The sequence below is a fragment of the Corapipo altera genome, unplaced genomic scaffold, assembly GCF_003945725.1.
Source record: "Corapipo altera isolate COAL_440 unplaced genomic scaffold, ASM394572v1 109, whole genome shotgun sequence".
Taxonomy (NCBI): Eukaryota; Metazoa; Chordata; class Aves; order Passeriformes; family Pipridae; genus Corapipo; species Corapipo altera.
Window position 1 is genome coordinate 106,648 of NW_020885038.1, and position 20,396 is coordinate 127,043.

At 40.1% G+C, this 20,396-nt stretch overlaps 1 protein-coding gene across 1 annotated transcript; it reads right to left on the reverse strand.

Moving 5' to 3' along the window:
* Positions 1-7,378: 7,378 nt before the first annotated feature.
* GSG1L2 (GSG1 like 2) lies at positions 7,379-20,336 on the reverse strand. Its single transcript, XM_027668433.1, has 6 exons — positions 20,288-20,336; positions 19,347-19,670; positions 17,768-17,815; positions 14,029-14,181; positions 11,822-11,933; positions 7,379-7,634 (listed from the first exon to the last, which is right to left on the reverse strand). The coding sequence occupies exons 1-6, from the start codon at positions 20,334-20,336 to the stop codon at positions 7,379-7,381; spliced, it is 942 nt and encodes a 313-aa protein (XP_027524234.1).
* Between the last annotated feature and the right edge of the window lie 60 nt (positions 20,337-20,396).

Sequence of the window (20,396 nt, forward strand, 5' to 3'; positions counted from 1 at the left end):
TATCAGCAGAAATTTTTCATGCAACTTCATTTCCAAAATGTGAACTGTTCAAGGAGCCACAGTAAATAGCAATGAGAGTGACAAAGGTAAAATAACACCTGTGACCCATCAAAAAATTTTTAAAGAACAGATGTGTTTTAATCTAGAAAGCAGAAGAAAGATATATCTTAATGGTTTTCAAATTCCTAAAACATACTGCCAAGAAGATAGAATTAAACATTTTGTTCGAGTAGGACAATGTGCTAAAATTACTGCAAAGGAGATTTACAGGGACAGAATTTTCTGCTAAGAATAGTTAAGCACAAAGGATAAATTGCCAAAGAAATTTTCAAATGCCTGTCTTTGCAAGCTTTAAAGAAGAGATTAATGAAACATCTGTAAAAAACCAATGTAGCTTTAGTTTATCCTGCCTAGAGGAAAAGAAGGATTAGATGACCTTTTAAACAGGTCACACATTTCTCTTATTTGATGGTTTTTTCTCATCTTGAGAACAATGTTTCTCCACTGGTATTTCAGAAGCAGTATTTTTTTTTTCCTCTGGGGAAATAAATTATTTAATTCGAAGTTTTCTATTTCATTTGTCTGTCTCTGTTTAGCTGTCACATCTGTGGATATCTGTTGTATATAAAAATATTATGATAACAAATAGAAATATTATAAGTTCAGTAAGAGGTGTTTTCTGTGAGCCTCACTCAACTGTATTTAATCTATGTAGATTCTGTAATAATACTAACTTTTATAAATGAGGACAGCACTAGGCCTGCGGATTTAGTTGTAGGTCATAGGAGAAAGATAATCAGCTACAGCTCCTTTAATTAATTTTTTAAGCTCACATGCCCAAAGGGCACATAATGTTCTTTCAATGTGACCTGCAGTTGCACTATTTTAAGTTTATGGGGTTTTGTGCTGAAATCAGCTGTTACTTTTATTGTTCAAAAAAATTGACATTGTTAGGCATTTCTAGACACAAGGACCCTTGAGGTAATGAAGAATTTAAAAGTGAGGAGATTCTTGTTTAATTTTAGACATCTGTCCTAGATATAGCCCACTCAAGGCTGACCTCCCAGACCCCCTTCTTAAGTGGTGGAAAGAAAGAGGTGTCTATAGTCTGATTTATCTCACTTGCAGCTCAGGATAATAGGAATTGCACCCCTGAAGTGCCAGTACAAGTGTAGATCTATGTATCTCTGCCACAGGTATCTGAAGTTTACTGAGATGCCACATTCATCAAGATTGATTGGGTCTAAAGAATTGGAATGAAAGTGCCTCAGTTTTTAATCTGCCTTCAAATAATGTGGTTCCAGGACTTACTGGGAGTCAAAAGTTTACATAAAGGCCAGAATACAAAACCCTGGGTTACAAATAGGGATAAGAAATCTTGCATTTCATCAGGTGAATTTGTTTACCAGACATCCAGCAGAAGACATATATCTTCTTGAATGGTTAGTATGTGAGAAGAACAAACAGTTTGAGATTTAAGAATTGATCTTGATGGGGTCCTATTGGACAATTATTTAAAAGCCCTTGTTCACACAGAGCACTTTATAAGAGCGCAACCCACTGTAAGAAAAATCCTGAGGAAACAACATATGGCAGAGACTGACCATCTGTGTTAGTAAACTGCAGGCTAAGAAAAAAATGAGGCACCTACTTAAATTAGATCTAAAGGACTTGTGGGCACTAAATGAGCATGTTCCTGGATGAGGTGGAAATTCCTCAGTGACACCCAGAAACAACATGAGATGGGTAAAAATCTGTTGTAAAAAGAGACATTACAGGTGCAAAAAACATAAAGTCAGATGGAATCAGGAATTCCTATATCAGTGAAGATGTCAAAAACATCTCTACCGCAAAAAAATATGTGAAACTAGGAGAAGGAATTAAGGTCTTGTGTTCTGGTCAAGGGATTGAGACTGCTTCTACCAGAGTGAATACCAACCGCTCTGGCAACTGATAGAGAGGAATGGAAGGTTCAGAACAGTTTCAGAACACTGTAATGAGTAAAGACAGACTTTTCTAAAGATGAAAAGGGAAATATTATTGCTGTCTGCAGCTGCCTAGTGGGTTGGTATAGAGAAGATGGAACCAGATAATTCTCAAATGTGCACAGTAGAAATAAAAAAGGTAATGGACACAAATTGGAGGACATGGCATTCTGATTTGATGTTAGGTATGCTTTTTCTACAGTTGCAGCAGCGAAGCACTGCAACAGGTTGCCAGCAAGGTCAGGAGATCTCATTTCCTCAATATATTCAAAATTCAACTGCTTAAGTCTCTGAACAACACTACTGGCCTGGCTTTAAGAGGGAAGGTTGGACCAGACACAAACCTCATGACCTCATGACAGACTTCTCACAATGAATTTACAATTTAAATTATTCTTTAACTATTTGTGACTCTATAGATATAGGTGAGTCTTGTAGTTGGTCTCCAGCCAAAATAGTTTTGATATTCTCTCAGACAGAGAGTGTAATTCTGTCAGTTTTCCCACTGGATGGGAAAACTTGGATGAACACCAGATGCTGAAACCACTGCAAATAATGAAACTGCAGTCAAGTTAGGCAGAAATCATAAAGTCAACAAACACTCATGAAAGTTATGAGGAGATGACTTTGGGTATAAATACTTGACTGACATCCTTTCATGAGTGTCACAAAGCTGCAGGATACAGTCTACCCCAGCTCCTATTCACGTTTGATTGGTTGGTTGGTTGTTCTTAAAGTTGTTATGACCCACCTCATGAGGTGGGGTAACTGAGGTTCTTGCTAATAGATGCCTTGGGGTGGATTAGGGTGAAACGACACTGAATGACCACTGTATAAATATATATATATATATATATATATATATATATATATATATGGCAGGTATATTTTGAAACAATTTAGTTGCAATGGAAAGGAGTTATGTAGCCATTTTGGTTATCATCTGTAGAAATACAGCAATATAAAGTATAAAAATATCACGTAAGAAAATATAAGAGAAAGAAAGGATAAAATTAGATAGTAGAGAGGGAAGATATCACCACCTGTGGACAAATTTCGATGCCTGTTGGTAAAGGTGATGGTCACAGTCTTGATCCATTGGGGCTGGGGGCCCATGAACCCAAAATTTCAGTGGGTTAATACAGGTTTAGGTTCAGGTGAGAATGGCCAGGTACCTCCCCTGGCGGGAGTTTTACGCTGTCTGATATAACACTGTGCGTGCATGCAGTCCTCTGGTGGAAGGCCTCAGAAATGAGTCTGGGGGTGCCTTGAGGGTCCTTGATGGTTTATGGCCCCTTCTAAGACATGACAGCTGCCTCTCACACACTGTAGTTGAGGCAGTTATTCCCCATCAGAAAGGATGAAAACCCTCAGGCCTACATGTGAATGTCCCGATACATCCTTCTGGGGAGAGTTTTATACCTGAGCTTTATTGGAAGGCATGATAAAAAGCATTATCCCACCTCACAGAATCTGCCTTCTTACTGGCCTTTTCCCTTATCTGGCTCAAAACCCATCTTGTTGCTAAACCAAGGTTGGTTTGCCATGGTCATCCTCTTGCAGTGGGTGCACATCCCCTCTGCACCCAGGCTGTTCTTATGCAGATTGGAGGTTTTGCCACTGCATACCCCAAAAAATCTCCTCCTCCCCTTTGCTGGGGGGGGCATAAACCTGGTCTCAGCAAAGCATCTGCTGCTTTTGCAAAAGGCCGATTGTTTGAGTCATTAACCTTGAATTTTTCAGTCCCTCAGAAGGGTGTTCATGAGTGTTTAGAAGCTGGGAATAGGTTAAACGCTAAACTAATAAGAATACTGTAGCAAATATTCTTTCTAAAGTTCGTGTGACTGATGCGATGGTGTACAGTGACCATAAATTAATAATAAAGCCAGCAGCTTCCATATAACTTTTCTTATTTTCACAGGATGTGACAAGCATGAAGAAATTATGATGTTGATTTTAAATTGTACACACTGAGATGCTATTATAGGACAGTAGGCTACAACTGTTGATTGTAGGACAATATAGGCTAATGAAAAGGAATTTCTGCTACTGAGTACCAGGCCAAAACTTGAATCTTAAAAATAAAGGTTCATTTGTATATGAAATATACTGAAAGAAGCAACTAGTACTAAAAAGAACGAACAAACACGCAAACAAACAAACAAACAAACAAAGGCTCCAAACATTTCCAAATATTGGATTTGAGTTTTGGGAGGCAGCAGGGGCAGGACTGTGGGATAACTCAAGTAGGATAGTACTTCAGGAAGTTTTTGGTTCACCCTCCTGTCATCTATGAGGTCAGACCAAGTTTCTCTCAGCTGAATCTATGCCCAGTGTCTCTCATTCTCCTACAGTGCACCCATGTGAAAAGCCTGGCTCTGTGTAATAAACAACTTTCTTGTAGAAACTGGAAGCCTGCCTGACATTTAGAGCTTCAGGTCCCTCTGAAGTCTCCTCTGCAGGCAAAAAAAAGCCTTAACCTCTTCTCATACCACATATGCTCCAGTTCTCTCCCCCATCTTTATGACCATCTGCTGAACTTGATGCACTTTGTTCCTGTTATTCCCATTTTGTGGAACCCAAAACTGGATTCTGTATGTCATTTAACAAATCACTTCTCTGGATCTACTGGGTGTGTTCCTGTTAATATAGCCGAAGATGCTGTTGGCGTTCTTTCTACCAGTTGTATTTTCAGCTTGCTGTGATCTCAGTTCAATAAAATCCCCAAGTCAATCTCCACTGAGTTGATCTGCAGCAGCCCAACTGTGCAACCACATCTCTTGTTCTAAAGGTACTGCAGCTCATTGGCTGCATGTGGAGATTTAGTTCTTCTCACTTGTTTCCCAGTCTGTTTGCATTTGTATACATATGCTTAGGGGGTTGGGCTTTCTTTGCCCTGTTTTATCACACATGAGATCTCATTTTTTCATGTCACCTTACACCTTTTTCTTTCCACCACTGTAGACTTCTATTTCATGACAAAAATCTCACTTCTCTATTATTCCTAAAGCATTCTTAAAGTACTTCTCAACATGATGGCCAGCTTTGCCAAGTGGACCCTCTTTCTCCCTAGCTGTTCCTCATCCTCTAAGAGAGACCTACAGTTGTCAAAGTCAAAGCCCTGTCACAAAAACTGCTGTGCAAAATCAAGTGTTGACCCACATGATCCATGCCCTACTTCCAAGCCTTGTCCTCTCAGGATCAATGAGAACACCACCTTGGCCCTAATGTCCTACACCTTCACCCTCAGAATCATATAGGTACTCTTCCCTTGGTCAGTGTCTCCTGGACATTGTCATTGGTGTTCACATGGATAATCAGCATGGAATTGCAGTCTAAGGGCTGGACTGGCTTCAGCAGTCCACCTGAAATTCCTCAGATCTAAGCCCTGAACAAACAGCAAACACGCCTGGATATCAAGTCAAGGTACCAAGCCCTGAAAGACACAGTTTCCCACTGCTGGTACTTGCCATGCTTCCTGGTTCTGCTGCATGTGTCAGGCTCAGCTGGCTCCAAGTGCTCCCCAGGCAGAGCTCACAGCCTCTTGCTTGCTGCTGGAGATGGAAAGTATTCTGCAGTTGCAGATCTGCCATTAGAGAAACAGTCATGCCTCTCTTGCCAGAAGCCACAACATCCAGCATTCCTGTCCCCAGGAATCAACAAGTGGCCCCAGGCGCTCCTGGCAACCCTAGACCCAGAGGTTTGCATTCTTTCTCAGGAGATGAGTCTGTGCTAGGACCTGTGCAGTGCCTGTTGCTCCTGGGTCAGGGACAATGTCCACTGAGGTGTCACCTCCAATGCTGAGCATTCACACACTGCCTTTAGCAAAGTTCCTGTCCTTGGCAGAGCAATATTCTGGGCCCTAACTTTGCAATTCAGCACCCATATAGCTCTCTCCCTAGTACTAGTGGCATGAATGTATGAAACTCCCTGACGGGGAGCCAGTTTTTCCCACCTGCAACCTGGATCTGAAGAGCCTTGAACTTGCTCCCAGAAGAACTGAAGCAGAGACCAGGACTTGCACAAATTGCAAGCACCAGTAGCAAGCAACAATCCAAGCAGTGTCTGAGGCCCCTACCGGCATCCTGCCCACATACTTCCAGTCCTGAGGTCACTGCACTCCCAAGGGACAGTCAGGGTCAAGTACACAGTGGAGGGAGGTTGGGCACAAAGTGCCACCACCCCTTTATGGGCTTTCCACCACATTCCTTCTGAAGAGATGGGCTCATGTGTTGCTCTGTGATCTCACCTTGAGAGACTGCTATTATCTAACAATTTTCTTCTCTTAGCTCTAATGGTTTACTTTTGAGCTGATTGTGCTTCTCTGTTATCAGCTCCACCTTATCACTGGCCATAAACTGACCTGCTATGGATCCTGCTGGCATAACAAGCTCAAACTATATTTATTGCCTGAATAAAAATGTGAAGTGATTTTTCCAAAGCCCAGAGCTGCTCAGTATACTAAGACCTCTGCCAGCCAGAGTTCACAATTGTGTTTTCTTAATGGGCTCATTAACAGGAACATTTACCCAAAAATGAAGACAAGCTGCTGTCCAGCAAAGTAGGCACACATGGCTCAGTTCCGTGGGGAAGTTCCACACTGATCCTCACAGTGGAACAGCTGTGTGTTCCTGATCTCTGAGGGTTGTAATAATTTCTACTTTATCGTTTTTAGTGTGATTATGGATTCTTCACGTGTAATAATCACAAATCAAATTTTGGTTCTTTCTGTCACTGTTGCCGGAATGATTCCTAGAGAATTCTATAGGTGAGTTGTGTGCTGTCTACAACAATGTATCTTTCAGATTTCAGTTTGCCTTCCTGATTGTTTTGAATAAGCAGTGTTTACTTTGAAAGTCTCTTCCCTCTATTAACCTTCCTTTCACAGCAAAATCTACTATGCATATAGTGAAACACTTGAATCATAACCTGCAATTCACAGATTTTCCTTTTCCTTCCTCCACAGAGATTGTACCTTTAATAACAAAAAAATTAATCAAGCCATGCACCATATGTCTTATTTGCTGCCTTGTTCTTTGTGAGTATTGGTTTTGGTTTGGGGATAGGATGGGATTTTTTACAGTCTTTTCAGTAAAGAATAGGGTGGAATCCATAGTGCTCTGAAATTCTAACAAACTCACACGCTCTCTGTTAGCATTAGACACTGTTTAAAAACCAGAGCAGTAGGGGACCTGCATCACTGCTGTTTTCTGAAAAGAGAAACCTGAATCTGCTTTTCCAATATCAAGATTTCCTTGAAACATCCATGGAAATATCATTTATTCATTAAGAAAAATAAATAATACTACACATTGATACGTTTTATTCATTAATACTGTTTCATTTGGGTCTAGCATTATAATTTACAGGATGCCTATAGATGCGGTTCAGCTTTACAGAACTGAAATAGTGGCCAGGTGACGCAAGCCTCTTATTGCATGCGTGGGGTCCTCCGTGGTGATTTGAAAAGAGTTCACATACACATTGCAAGCTTTCTCTGGAGCTGTATGGTCAGGAAACTTGTATTTAATCTTTAAACTCCTTTCCAGCTTTTTTCTTTTGTGCTTGAATTCCAAAATAGTTTTTGTGTATTTGTTAATAGTGGTGACAGCTGCAGCCATACAGCAAGCGAAGGAAGCCCATGCGAGGCTATAAACAAAAAGGTTTATCAGAAATTAGCAGGGCATTTTCATATCCAAGTCCTTCAATTTTATTTTTGAAAACACTGCACACATGTGCTTGTATTGGTGTGTATTAGGGAAAGATGAGCACATTTGGTGAGGAAGAAAGATTCTCGGTTAATGGCCATCTACAGATCTGATTTACATAGTTGACCTCTACATATTTGTTACAATATTCGCATTTGACATTCCTGTTTAATGAAACCTTTCCTCTAGTTTCGCTGTTTACTCTGCTTAGAGCTTAATGTCAGAAAAAGGAATTGCGAAAAATGCGTATGCATTAAAAAATAAAAGATGTGATTACTCAGAGAACTAATCTCACAGGGGACACTGAGAAAAATGTGTGTGAATTATCCAAAAGTGTTTAAAAGAACAGAGAAAGTACAGTTAAATAGTTGACTAAAGCAGGTTCAGAGCACTTAAATGCATTCCTGGGAAAATACAGGTCACGATTAATAGAGAAAAAAGGACATGGAGTCTGAAATGGTAAAAGTAAAACCCTAAGAAGACAGAACTAAAAAAAAATGATATTGAGGTACAATTTGCCAAAAATAGGTGAAATTCCAGGCTACCAAGAGGGCAATGCATGCTGGAGGTGTAAAAGCAGCATGTAAAAATATGTTCACAGTGGCATGGATTGGCGTTCACAGTGCAGGAACTTGCTCATCACTGGCTTTTTTAACATGGCAAGGTCACAATTATCAAATGAATTGTGCTTTGGTGGAGAAGTCAATCTCGTCTCTCCCTCAGAGCTGTTTGTTACCCGATCCTTGATGTGGTTCAACAAATTAATTTCTGTTTTTAAATAAATCCTTCTCCCTGCCTGCCTTTTTCCCCCATTTCCCCCCCTCAGTATTTTCGGCCAGGATTGATTTCTAGGGTGATCAGAAATCAGATGTGTTGACAGAATTTGAGGATAGTGGAGTATGGCACAGGGATGTGTAAGGATCCCAGAAGCAAGAAGGGGCACAGCTTAAGCAGTCTTTGCTCCTAACATCAAAGTACACCCTGAGTAAGAACTCTTATAACAAAGAGAGAGCAAGAATAGGGGAAAAATCATCAGATTTTCTCCCCATGCTAACAAAGCAAGAATGGGACAGCAGGTCTACCCATGATCATGTGTAACCTGTGGGTTCAGCCAATCATGGTAGATAAGAACTGAAGATTCAGGCTCTGGAATGACATAAAGGGGGCTTAGTAGTTCTGAGTCGTGTAGTTGGCATTTTTGGTTGAATAACTGAAGCATAGTCACATTAGTAAACAAATTGATAGAACTGATATCATGAAGCACAAATTTTTTTTTAAGGTGCTTTTCCTAATTCATCCATTGAATCTCTTTGAAGGACTCGGTGACATAAGGGTAAGAAACTGACTTCAAGAGAGCCTCTATAAAAACTGAAAGAAATTAATCTCTTATGAACAGATTCTCTTGTAGACCAATATTGTGTTAAAAGAGAAAAAAACCCAAAAGACAGAAATAAATGGTTTTCTTTTGACAACATAAGTATACTGGTGTGATTTGTCAAAGTTTTTGCCAGAAATTTTACTTTTCCATAAACAACTTGGAAATAATGGGGAGTGCCCAATCTGACTAGAGAGGAAGTGAGTCTTGTTATCAAGGGAGCCAGAGACTAAAGGGCATTTTGGCTGCAGAGGAAATTCAGCATCGGTAAGGAGAGCATTCAACTTCAGTTCTGCCCAGAGGCAAAGGAGACAAGGGGAAATCAAGTAGGTTGACTGGATAAGGAAAAAAACTAAAGCTACCAGTCCTTCATTTGCATAAGAGATGCCAATAGAAGCTCAACTGGATTATGGATTTTCCGTTTTCCTATATGGAGCATTCCATACGAGGTGAGTTATGGGAATTTAGTACAGAGGGCATCTCTTTAGAGCGAAAATATCATCTTTTGATGTGAGGATGTCTCAATATGAGAAACACAATGAGCATGAGAGATTCACCAATAACAGAAACATCTTTCAACCTGCAGGAAAGCTGCTGAAGAAAAGAGGAATACAGAAGGAATTTTTGAAGAGAAGTTCAGGGATATCACAGAGTTAGTCTATCCATTGTTAGCAATTCCAGCACAGTAAAGGAAAAAGAAAGGTCTTCATGTTTCTTTACTTGGCTTGCTTTACTTTTAGATTACTGTCAAACGAGGTGGTGCAGTTGCAATTTAGGCCTAGGAAAAGGAAAGAAGAAAATAAATCTTGATAGAAAAATGGAGCATAAAATTCATTAGAAAAAATGCACCACATAGATCATCCTCCTCAATGTCTTCCTGTATGATACTGATGACTTGGAAAGTCTTGTGTTGGTAGAAGCATTTCTTTGGGCATTCGGTGGCCCAAGCTGTCCTGAATCATTAGAGGGCAGCTGTGAAATCCTTAATTCCATGTGTGTGCTACATGGTAAAAGTCATTTGTTCAAGGGCTCAGGAGAATATTGCCTGTAGTGGCAGCAGTGCTGACATCAGTGACTAACATGATAATGATGGTGATAGTGGCATTGACGGAGTTGTGTCCGTTACAGTACTAGTGACAGTGATTTGGGTGTTTTTCTTCTTCTCCCAGTGGGATGGAAAGGAGGGAACAGGGTCCTCAGTACCAGTCTGCAGTTTTCTGTTTCCACTCCCATAGGAAGGAGCAGATAATGAAGGAACACTCCTCCTTTTTTCACTGACTGTTCTTCTTACTGGTTTTAGGGTAAAAACAGACCCAGTTCCATTCATGAAAGAAATTGAGAGACTTTCCAGAAAAGAGGTCCCAAAAAACGGAAAGCCAAATTATTTCAAGAACAAACATATGAATGAATGGAAGCAAAATGTAAGCCTGAAAGGATGGAAGAAGGATCCTGCACACCTTTTGTAATACCTGTTGAGGTTATCCAAGTAGCCCCTGGACATTGTCCTAGGTGTTGTCTCGATGCTTGGTGTTGGACCTTCTCAGGTACATTCTTCCTGACAGAAACATGATCACACTTTCGACTTTGAGCAAGTGGGTGACATATAGGTGCTGTGCCACCTTATCTGCTGGACAAACATGGTAAAATACACCCTTTGTCATGAACTGGCTGATCTCCAGCTTGGGAGGACTGACCAGGTCCATCCTTCTGTGCTGTGAGAGCACTAGAGAAACATCTCTATCTATACACATGTAGCAAAAACTTCAAACAAACTGCTTGGGAAACAGACTCCTGGAAAGTAACAGAACAATGTACACTGACCTTCAAATGAGACTCGAGTTAATAAGAAGTTGAAAAGTAACAGAACAAAAGACAAAAGAAACCCCAATTTCACTGCAGAAATCCCTAGTGAGTCTGCATCATAGGGACCACGTGCAGCTACAAGCGCCTGTTTGATAAAGATATAATAAAAGTAGAAAGAGCAACAAGAACAACTGAAAATGTGAGCTGTGATCTCACCTATCAGAGTGTATATAAATGAGACAATCAACCTGAGCTCTGGTCTTCTGACCTAAAATATTGATCCTGATTGACTTTTGATTTAACCCAATACAGTTGATCCTATTCTTTTTCTCAGTCACGGTTGGGAAAATAGCAGCAGTTTCCAGCACCTGAATATTCAGATGCTTGCTATTGATCAGATTCTATGGATTCTCAAAGACACACTTCTATAGCAAAATTAATCTGGACAGCTCTCTTTCTGAATACTAGATCTCCTCAGAAATTAGACCAAAATAATGTGTATTTTACCTAAGCCTATTTTGAACTTTGAATCATTACTTGTCTGTAATGTTCCAGATACAACAATCTCAAGCACATATGTGATAGGCAAATGCCAGCCCAAGTGGCTAAAGCTGAAAGAGTTTTAAGCAATTTATGTAAGGCAGTTGTCCTGGGAGATGAGGATACTAAATCTGGGTCTGATGTGTATGGAGAAGAACCTCTGCTTTGTGCAGGGCAGTTGGACATCTCTGTACTACCTGTAGGAAGTCATATGCAAAACTCATAAGTTTAAATATTCTGTGTAATAATCTAAGACAACTGAATTTTGAGAACAACAACTGATTACTGAACTGCGTCCTCAGGAGTGCAATGAGGGAAATCCATTGCTTATAAATTAGGTATACATTCCTTGAATGTAGGGTAAAACAACTGAAATGTAGTGGAAGAACCAAATATAAACCAGTAAGTACCAATAAGACCAGCCATAATCCCATGTGTGAGGTCTCCAGTCTTCAGGACCAAGATTTACCGTCATTTGAAATACAGTTGTGTACATCATGTGAGCAACCATACCCAGAAGACCTGAAAAGTATAATATTATAATAACATTAGAAAATTTATATTGAGAGCATTCTTCTATGACAACTGTTTCCAGTTATCCATTGAACTCCTACAGAATATTTTATGAACTATCTGAATTCCATAAAGCACTCACAAATACTGGACACTAACACTATCATTTAGGTGTATTTAATGTGTCATGTATTGCCACTACATTCATCCATACACTCCCTTAACACATATTCTCTATGGCAGAGGAATCTAGGGGCACAGTGGGACATGCAACTCATAGATTTTAAAAAGCCACAGACTGGTTGGCTCTCATCCTCTGAAAACTTCTTCATTATATAATACTGAGCAAGGTTCAGCTATTACAGAAAAGTATTGGTCAATTGCATTGTGCTGGACACATTTCCCACAGTTTTCTGTCATTCAGTGGAAAGATTTGTCAAAGCTGTGTGCCATTCCCACTGCTGTAAATTCAGTCAGATTTATCAATTATGAAGGTGAATAAAAAAGTGGACAACACTTACTAAAAAGTCCTGAAAGTCTAGGTTGTGAAAGAGGCTTATATTGAATAATTTAATTTTCAAAATTACTACTAGGCTACTGACTGTTTCTAGGAGTATCTGTTTTCCCTAAACATTTTGTCTTCCGGTAGTGAACTTCCCTGTAAACATTGATGTTTTTTGTTTCCAGTTTCATTTACAAATCGATAAATACCCTTGAATTATCAACTATCCTACTGTCTAAAACGTATGAGCTTCTCCAAGCAGACAGTCCCATACCAAGCTCGCAAGACCCAATTTGTTAGGTGTTCTTAAAGTAGGTCTCTTTCATGAATTGCACAGCTCGCACTCTAGCACACAGTATCCCTGAGGCTCCCGGGCATAACAAATCCGTGCTGATGGTGGTCTGGCTTCAGTAATTGCTGGGAAAGGGCCTTCCCTGAAATACTGGTGTTGACTGAAGCACCACCCACAGGCAGTTAGGAGAGCCCTTGGTGTAACACCGAGCCAAGAGGCTTCATGTTTTCAATCTCTGCATCTGGCACCATATGGCAGACTCCTTACTGAACTGTTTGGAAAAGTGGTTTGACTGTTGATGAGGCTATCAACATGTGGGATATTCTTTAATGTGATTTTTTTTCGATGTGTGGGAATGGAGACCAGTTGCCCATCTCTCACCAGAGAGGTGCTGTGTTATAGCTATTGCTGAATTACACAAATTTCTGTCCTGATTCCTCCAGTCTGACCACCTAGAAATGCATATAACTGGAGTGTGAACATGAGCTCCTGCGCTGGAGCTCTCCTGTTAGTTAGCTCTTGTACAATCCTGAGTTAAGCTAGCATCTCAGCTGTGACTTCAGGGCAGTTTAGTGCCAGAGAAATGGTGAAAATGTTACTAATAAAAGGCAAGCATAGTTATATGCTTGCTTAGTCATAGTGCCTGTCAAACTCCATTTTCATCAAAGGTCACTGAGGGATAAAGGACAGTGTTATCAATAATCTGTATTTCATAGCAGGGTAGTTAACTAGCAGTGCTTATGTATTTAAGAGAAAACACTCACAAATTAGAATAGTAATTTCTGTATAGCCAAGAGCCGCATATGGGACATCATAAATCTACACACCTATGGTCAGAAAATGTCACAGAGAGATTCTTCTTTAACTGACTTCTTCTTCAGTTAGAACATACATTTTAGAATTTAATTTAGTCTGAGCTAAAGACTGAGGGAACTGAGAAATCAAATAGTAGCTTTAATGTGTTTTTTTTCAACAGTTAAATATTGTAACAGGATTTTTTAATTGTATGTTTTCAATATAACTAATGTTTCCAGTAGCAGAAGTTTAATTTGCATAGTCTGAAATGAAAATAAAAATTATAAAGTTTAAATAATTGAATTAAAAATTGCAAAAGCAATATATATAAAATACAAAATAAATAATATTAAAAAATAATTAATTGAAAATAATATTTTCCCATAATATTTTGCTTCATCTTGTATTGTTAGTGGCTCCATAGGCATTGTAAGAGTTTTGAAACTTGGACACTGTTATTAATTTTCAAATGGAAGACTATTCTGGATGAAATTAATTGAGATACTTAACCGTACCTGCTAATACGGTGACTACTGCAGAGAAGGCGTTGATCTTTAGCCCGTCAATGACAGAACTGTAGTAGCACATTTCTACTGACATAAGAATGTTTCCTGTCAGAAGCAAAATGACGTAGAGAAGCTCTGCTACAATAGACAGCCATAAAACCCCTGGAAACCAAACCAATAGCACTAATATTATAAGTAGTCATTTAATGTTTTCACCACTTCCTTCTTCTTCATTTATATAGTTCATACAACATTAAACAGAAGTTCAAAGGCTGTGAGGATGCCACGATAAAATCTATGGGAAGACTTCAATGTCAATGGACACCCTAAATTATAATTTCTTCTACTGACTTGGTCATTTAGTGGAAGAGCAGTTGCATGTTCCTGTTATACACTTAGAAGGTTTAGGAGGGGCAGGTCCTGTCTGACCAACCTGATCTCTTTTTACGATCAGGTGACTCACCTGGTGGATGAGGGGAAGGCTGTGGACGTGGTCTATCTAGACTTCAGCAAGGCCTTTGACACTGTCTCCCATAATATACTCCTGGAAAAGCTGGTAGCCCATGGTTTGGACAAGTGCATCCTCTCCTGGATTAGGAGCTGGCTGGAGGGTCGGGCCCAGAGAGTACTGGTAAATGGAGCTGCACCCAGCTGGCGACCAGTCACTAGTAGTGTTCCCCAGGGGTCTGTGTTGGGTCTAGTCCTGTTTAACATCTTTATTGATGATTTAGATGAGGGGATTGAGTCCATCATCAGCAAATTTGCTGATGACACCAAATTGGGAGGGAGTGTCGACCTGCTGGAAGGCAGGAGGGCTCTGCAGAGGGATCTGGATAGACTTGAGAGATGGGCTGATTCCAATGGGATGAAGTTCAATAAAGTCAAGTGCTGGGTCCTGCACTTTGGCCACAACAACCCCCTGCAGCGCTACAGGCTGGGCACAGAGTGACTGGAAAGCAGCCAGGCAGAAAGGGACCTGGGGGTACTAATTGACAGGAAGCTCAACATGAGCCAACAGTGTGCCCAGGTGGCCAAGAAGGCCGATGGGATCTTGTCCTGTATCAAAAATAACGTGGCCAGCAGGAGCAGGGAAGTGATCCTTCCCCTGTACTCAGCACTGGTGAGGCCATACCTTGAGTATTGTGTTCAGTTCTGGGCCCCTCAGTTCAAAAAGGATATTGAGGTGCTGGAGCGGGTCCAGAGAAGAGCAACAAGGCTGGTGAAGGGACTGGAGCATAAGTCCTATGGGGAGAGGCTGAGGGAGCTGGGGTTGTTTAGCCTGGAGAAGAGGAGGCTCAGAGGTGACCTCATCACCGTCTACAACTACCTGAAGGGAAACTCTAGCCAGGTGGGGGTTGGTCTCTTCTCTCAGGCACTCAGCAATAGGACAAGGGGGCACAGGCTTAACCTCCGCCAGGGGAAATTTAAGTTGGATATCAGGAGAAAATTCTTTACAGAGAGAGTAATCAGGCATTGGAATGGGCTGCCCAGAGAGGTGGTGGATTCACCATCCCTGGAGATTTTTAAACGCAGATTGGACGTGGCACTGAGTGCCATGATCTAGTAAACGGACTGGATTTGGACCAAGGGTTGGACTCGATGATCTCAGAGGTCTTTTCCAACCCAATCGATTCTATGATTCTATGATTCTATGAAGTTTACAATATAAAATGGGGCAGTATGGTTTAACACTCAGCAGCTACCCTAAAATCACAATGAACCAAAGTTAATATAAAAAGAATTACTATCCAATTGTCTAGCTGTCATGGTCCAAAGAGAAGTGTGCAGGAACAGCAGACCATGTCACCCAGCTAACAAACTCTGAGGTCATGCACATAGGGACACTGCCTGTGGGTCTAGTCATTAAATAAAATCTGCCCCATGGGCTTAACTTTCTACCAAACAGGATTTTGATTTTCGGACAGAGAAGCCTTCATGAGCCCAGGCACTCTCCAGGTTTCACGGGAATTCATTTCTCTTGTTGTCTGCTAATTCATCTCTTTTTGGATAGCTGGTAATTACATCTTATGCAAGAAGTTAATCCTGTCATTAAAGTCTCTCAGCCTGCTGTTTGACCTTCAGCATGCCAATGTCCCACAGTCAGGAGCAGGAGACCTTCTTGTGTCCAGATTCACAGTAGCAAGAACTGGTAAATGACCTTACCTAAACTTTTTAAAAAACAAATAAATGTGTCCTGACACAACAGGTTGTACATTCAAGTACATTCATTTCATATGAAGATATATACAAACTATCATAACTTAAAAACCAAAACATTGCTAAGATATGTCCTTGACTACTAGATACCACTTAGGATAACAGACAATGTGTGGTGAATAACCTCTACTGCTGGCTTTGACAATGTCTGTGGGACTTCTTTGATTCACTGGCCATTTAGGCATCAAATTCTTGGGCCAGGCTATGTGTGGGCATTCTTGGGCAAGGTTTGTTTCTCCAGAAAGTCTTTGTCTCATTAAAAAATCGTGATTTTCTTTAGAAACTCCAGATGTTACATTTCCCAACAGTTTTGGCTGCTCCAACTGTGAGAACTTGCATCTTAGCACTTTTAGTGAGTGAGCCATCATTCCATATGCACTGACCAATGGTGATCATCCCTGTGTATGAGACCCACAGGTGATAAATTCAGGAAAGCTGAACCTGCTGAGTTTTGTGCACACAGCGACCATAGGCATTTGCAGAACACAACATGGCTCTTCTCCTGTGCAGGGCAGGAGCCTATTTCCACACAGGATTTCACTGCCCAGGAAGAGCTTTTAAGTTTGGTGTTTAGGTACATTTGGCTGTCTCAATCTAACCTGCCAGTGCCTGTGATGCTTGCTGGTGCTGTTCACAGAGTTAGTTTCAGCACTATGTCCAACAGTAGTTTTCCTTGTGAGGATCTCTCAGGGCAGAGCCTAGAATACACCCATCATTTCTGAGGACCATGTCTGTGTGACTACACCCATATCTCATTTATATTTTTTTACATGCTATGAAAATCTTGAATTATTAATACTCAATGACAACCTGCAATAGGTGGAAGGAAGACTAGCCTTCAGAGACTGAATATTTCTTCTTGTCCAAGGGGCTGAAGTTGCATATCCAGGAAAATACTCCACTCCCAGTATCCTGGAAAGAAAGCCTTTTTTTTTTTTTTTCCTGGATCAGCCACTTGCAAAATGATTGGTCTAATCAGACAAGTTTTTACACTGTTTTTACGTTGGGGATTGGGCAAGGGAGGGGGCACTTCACAGCATCTGCAGGAGTGTTTTATAGGAATATGAGTCCTTCTTTGGAGGAAGAGAATAGAAATGTCTCCTCACAGCTCTTTGCAAGGCACAGAGAGGAGATTCTGACTGTCATCAGAGAGCATAACTCCCTCAAGTCCCCTCAGCATACAAGAGTGAATGTTCACACACTGCCTGTCCCTCTGCCCTCTCAATTGTGTGGTGCAGGCCACAGAATTCTTGCCTGGGAACATGGAGTTATGACAAAAAAGCGTGCAAAATTTACAAATTTATTCAAAGTAATTTCAAAAGCCACTCATATTCAAATGATGTGTCTTCAAAAAGACATAGATTGATATTTTAAGTCATATGGACCTCATTTTGAAGTTCAAAAACTAAATAAAGGAAAAAAAATCTGTGTAGGATCAAAGCTAATATTTTTGAAAGTAAAATGCAGAATACTTATATTGGTAAATGTGATCAAGAAAGTTTTGATTATGCAAAAAAATATGCATACCTACCTCGATCAGAAGCTGGAGTCAGACTGATAAAGCTTCTACATTTCTCACCTAAAAAAAAATCAGGATTACTTTGTATTCTGTAATGATCTAAAGAAATAGATTAATAGAAAGAGGAAAATGCAAAATCTATCAGAAAAGCAGAAACTGGGATGATCAGGAAAAGCTATTTTTGATGTATATTTGTACACAGAGTGCCTGGGACATCAACCTACTCCTGGGGCTTAGCTAGAGAATCCTTATGGACTTTTTCAAGGTGGAACCAGAGCCTAGAAGACAGAGAAAGGCTATGAAATGAGTTCCAAAAGGTGGTACCTGTGAAAGCCAGAATAGGAAAATTATCAATTCCTTTGGAAGATTGTCAACCTGGGTGCAATCTTCCCTGTGAAAAGGAGAGCTGCTCTCCTTACAGCAACAAGGCTGCTGCTCACTCAAATTACTTCTAAGCTTCATTCCAATTTCTTTCTGTAAGCTTTGATTTTCAAACCCACGTGACCCCCTGAGCCCCACACAGATGCTGTGAACAAAGCTCTTTGAATTAATTCCTCTCTGCTCTGGAAATGCTGGGTGTTTTTTTCTAGCTCCTAACTGCACCAAGTTGGAAAATATGAACTGGTCATAGCAAATTACGCAACCTGGTATTCATAGCAATCACCACTTGAAAGGTATCTTTTGGACATGATCTTTGAAATTTACCCCATTAAAACTGCATAATTTACAAGACCTTCTGGTAGAACTGGATCTTCAGGACAGGTGACTGTGAAAATATTTGCATTTTATAGCACAGGTGACAGCTGATTTGATTTCTCTGAAGTTCTGTTCTAGTTTGCATTTGTACAGTGATCAGGACAACAAGGGAAAAACTTAGTGTTGATCTGGATTTACAATAAATGTTTGAATTCTTGAGTCAACAATCCCCTTATACAAAAATCCAAAATTAACTGGAAAGTTTCTGTAATTGTAAGCTAATTTCATTCTACAGATATTTACATATGCAGAGTGAGACACAATTACATGCTTGAATCATGTTTTATCAAGGTGAAAAGAATCACCTTCTGCTTTGATTTATGAAAGGTGAGATGACAGTAAGAAAGTAGAAATACTTGTGGTCAAGAGGAAATCCAGGAACTAACTAAGATCCCACAGATTTAATAGTGCAAATGATTTCTAAAACAAAAAAAGTCAATTTGTGCTTTTTATGTTGCCATAGAGGATCAGAAGCAATTGTTTAAGAAAAGTATGTTCATTTTGACTAAGGGAAAATGGAACACTTCCCTGTTAAAGTAATTTAACTTACTGTTATGGTTAGAAGAATAAAAAGTAAATAAATCTTCATCTGTACCACAACCTATCACTAAACCAGAAAGACAGCCTGTCACTCTAATGTTCTTTGCAGAACTCGTTATGAAATCTTGACTAGATAGTACCCTCTACGGTCCCCTTTGCCAGAGAAGAGCAACTTTTTAAGGATACGAGCACAACAAAATACATACATGATAATGCTGCAGATCAGAAGAGGACACCAAATAAGTAGGAAGAACTCTGATTGCTTTCTTGAGTAAATTTACATGGTTTTACTCACCTTCTTCATTTATCATTTCTTCACAGGAATACCAAATCCCAGCATGAAACTTTCGCTCAACGAATTTGTCATCTCCTGTTTCCCAAATATACTGCACAGCTTGGCTGTTGTTGGCATCAGGGCTGTTGAAGCGGATGCAAAGATCCCCCTTGCTCTCTCCTGTACAGAAAGGTTTGGCAACTTTTCTTGTCCCTTCACACCAGTAACTGCTACTGAATGCTGTAACAGAGAAAACTAAAGAGAGAAAACTGAGAGAAAATGCTGCTGAAGCTCTGTGCCGTCTGTCTGTCTCTGGGAGTGAGGTTGGCATCCTCCAGGACTGCACTAGCAATTATTTTAGAAAAAAACCTTTTAGAAATTTATGCATCTATCTGCCTGGTGAAACACCTGCCTGTCTTTACCATCATATACTTCATTCCTCTCAGAAAATTGTACCAGCTTAGGAGTTAAGACAGAGAGCAGAGATATGGGCATGACCAGAAATCATGTGGCAGGAAAGATTAAGGATGTAGGACAGTGTTGTTTGGCAGTAATTTGTTGTGAAAGAAATATGAGGAATAGGGGCAATAAATTACAGTTGCCCCACGAATCACAGGAGTAAAAATACACAGAACACAGAAGCATTGGAAGTACCCCAGGATGCAATCAGAAAAGTTTTATTTATATAAAAAATTATGCCTATTTACCTTGATTGGCAGATGGAGTCAGACTGATGGAACCTTTATATTTCATAGCTAAGAAATAAATAAAACAAATAAAAGCTCCTGTTACACAGTGTTTAAATTGAATACAGTTGTGACTCTTACTGTAAAGAAATTATTAAGGAGCTAAAGCCAGTTGTTAAGGATTTCACAGTCATTGCAGCACTGCTCAAGAACACTGGAAAGGCAAATGCATAATGTCAAAAGTTCCACCAGTGACAAATGAAAGTTGTAAGTTACCTGACTTTGTTATTGACAGGTTCCTGGGCACTGTCCAGTCTGCCTCCATGAACATATAATACAAGTTTTGCCCAAGTTCGGTGAAACAGTAGAGAAAATGCTGAATTAT

Coding starts and splice junctions, on each gene's coding strand:
- GSG1L2 (XM_027668433.1), bottom strand. CDS start 20,336: ATGGAGGCAGACTGGACAGTGCCCAGGAACCTGTCAATAACAAAGTCA. Junction 17,816..19,346: donor AGAAATGATAAATGAAGAAG/GTGAGTAAAACC, acceptor ATTTTTTTTTAG/GTGAGAAATGTAGAAGCTTT. Junction 14,182..17,767: donor GACTCCAGCTTCTGATCGAG/GTAGGTATGCAT, acceptor TTTGGTTTCCAG/GGGTTTTATGGCTGTCTATT.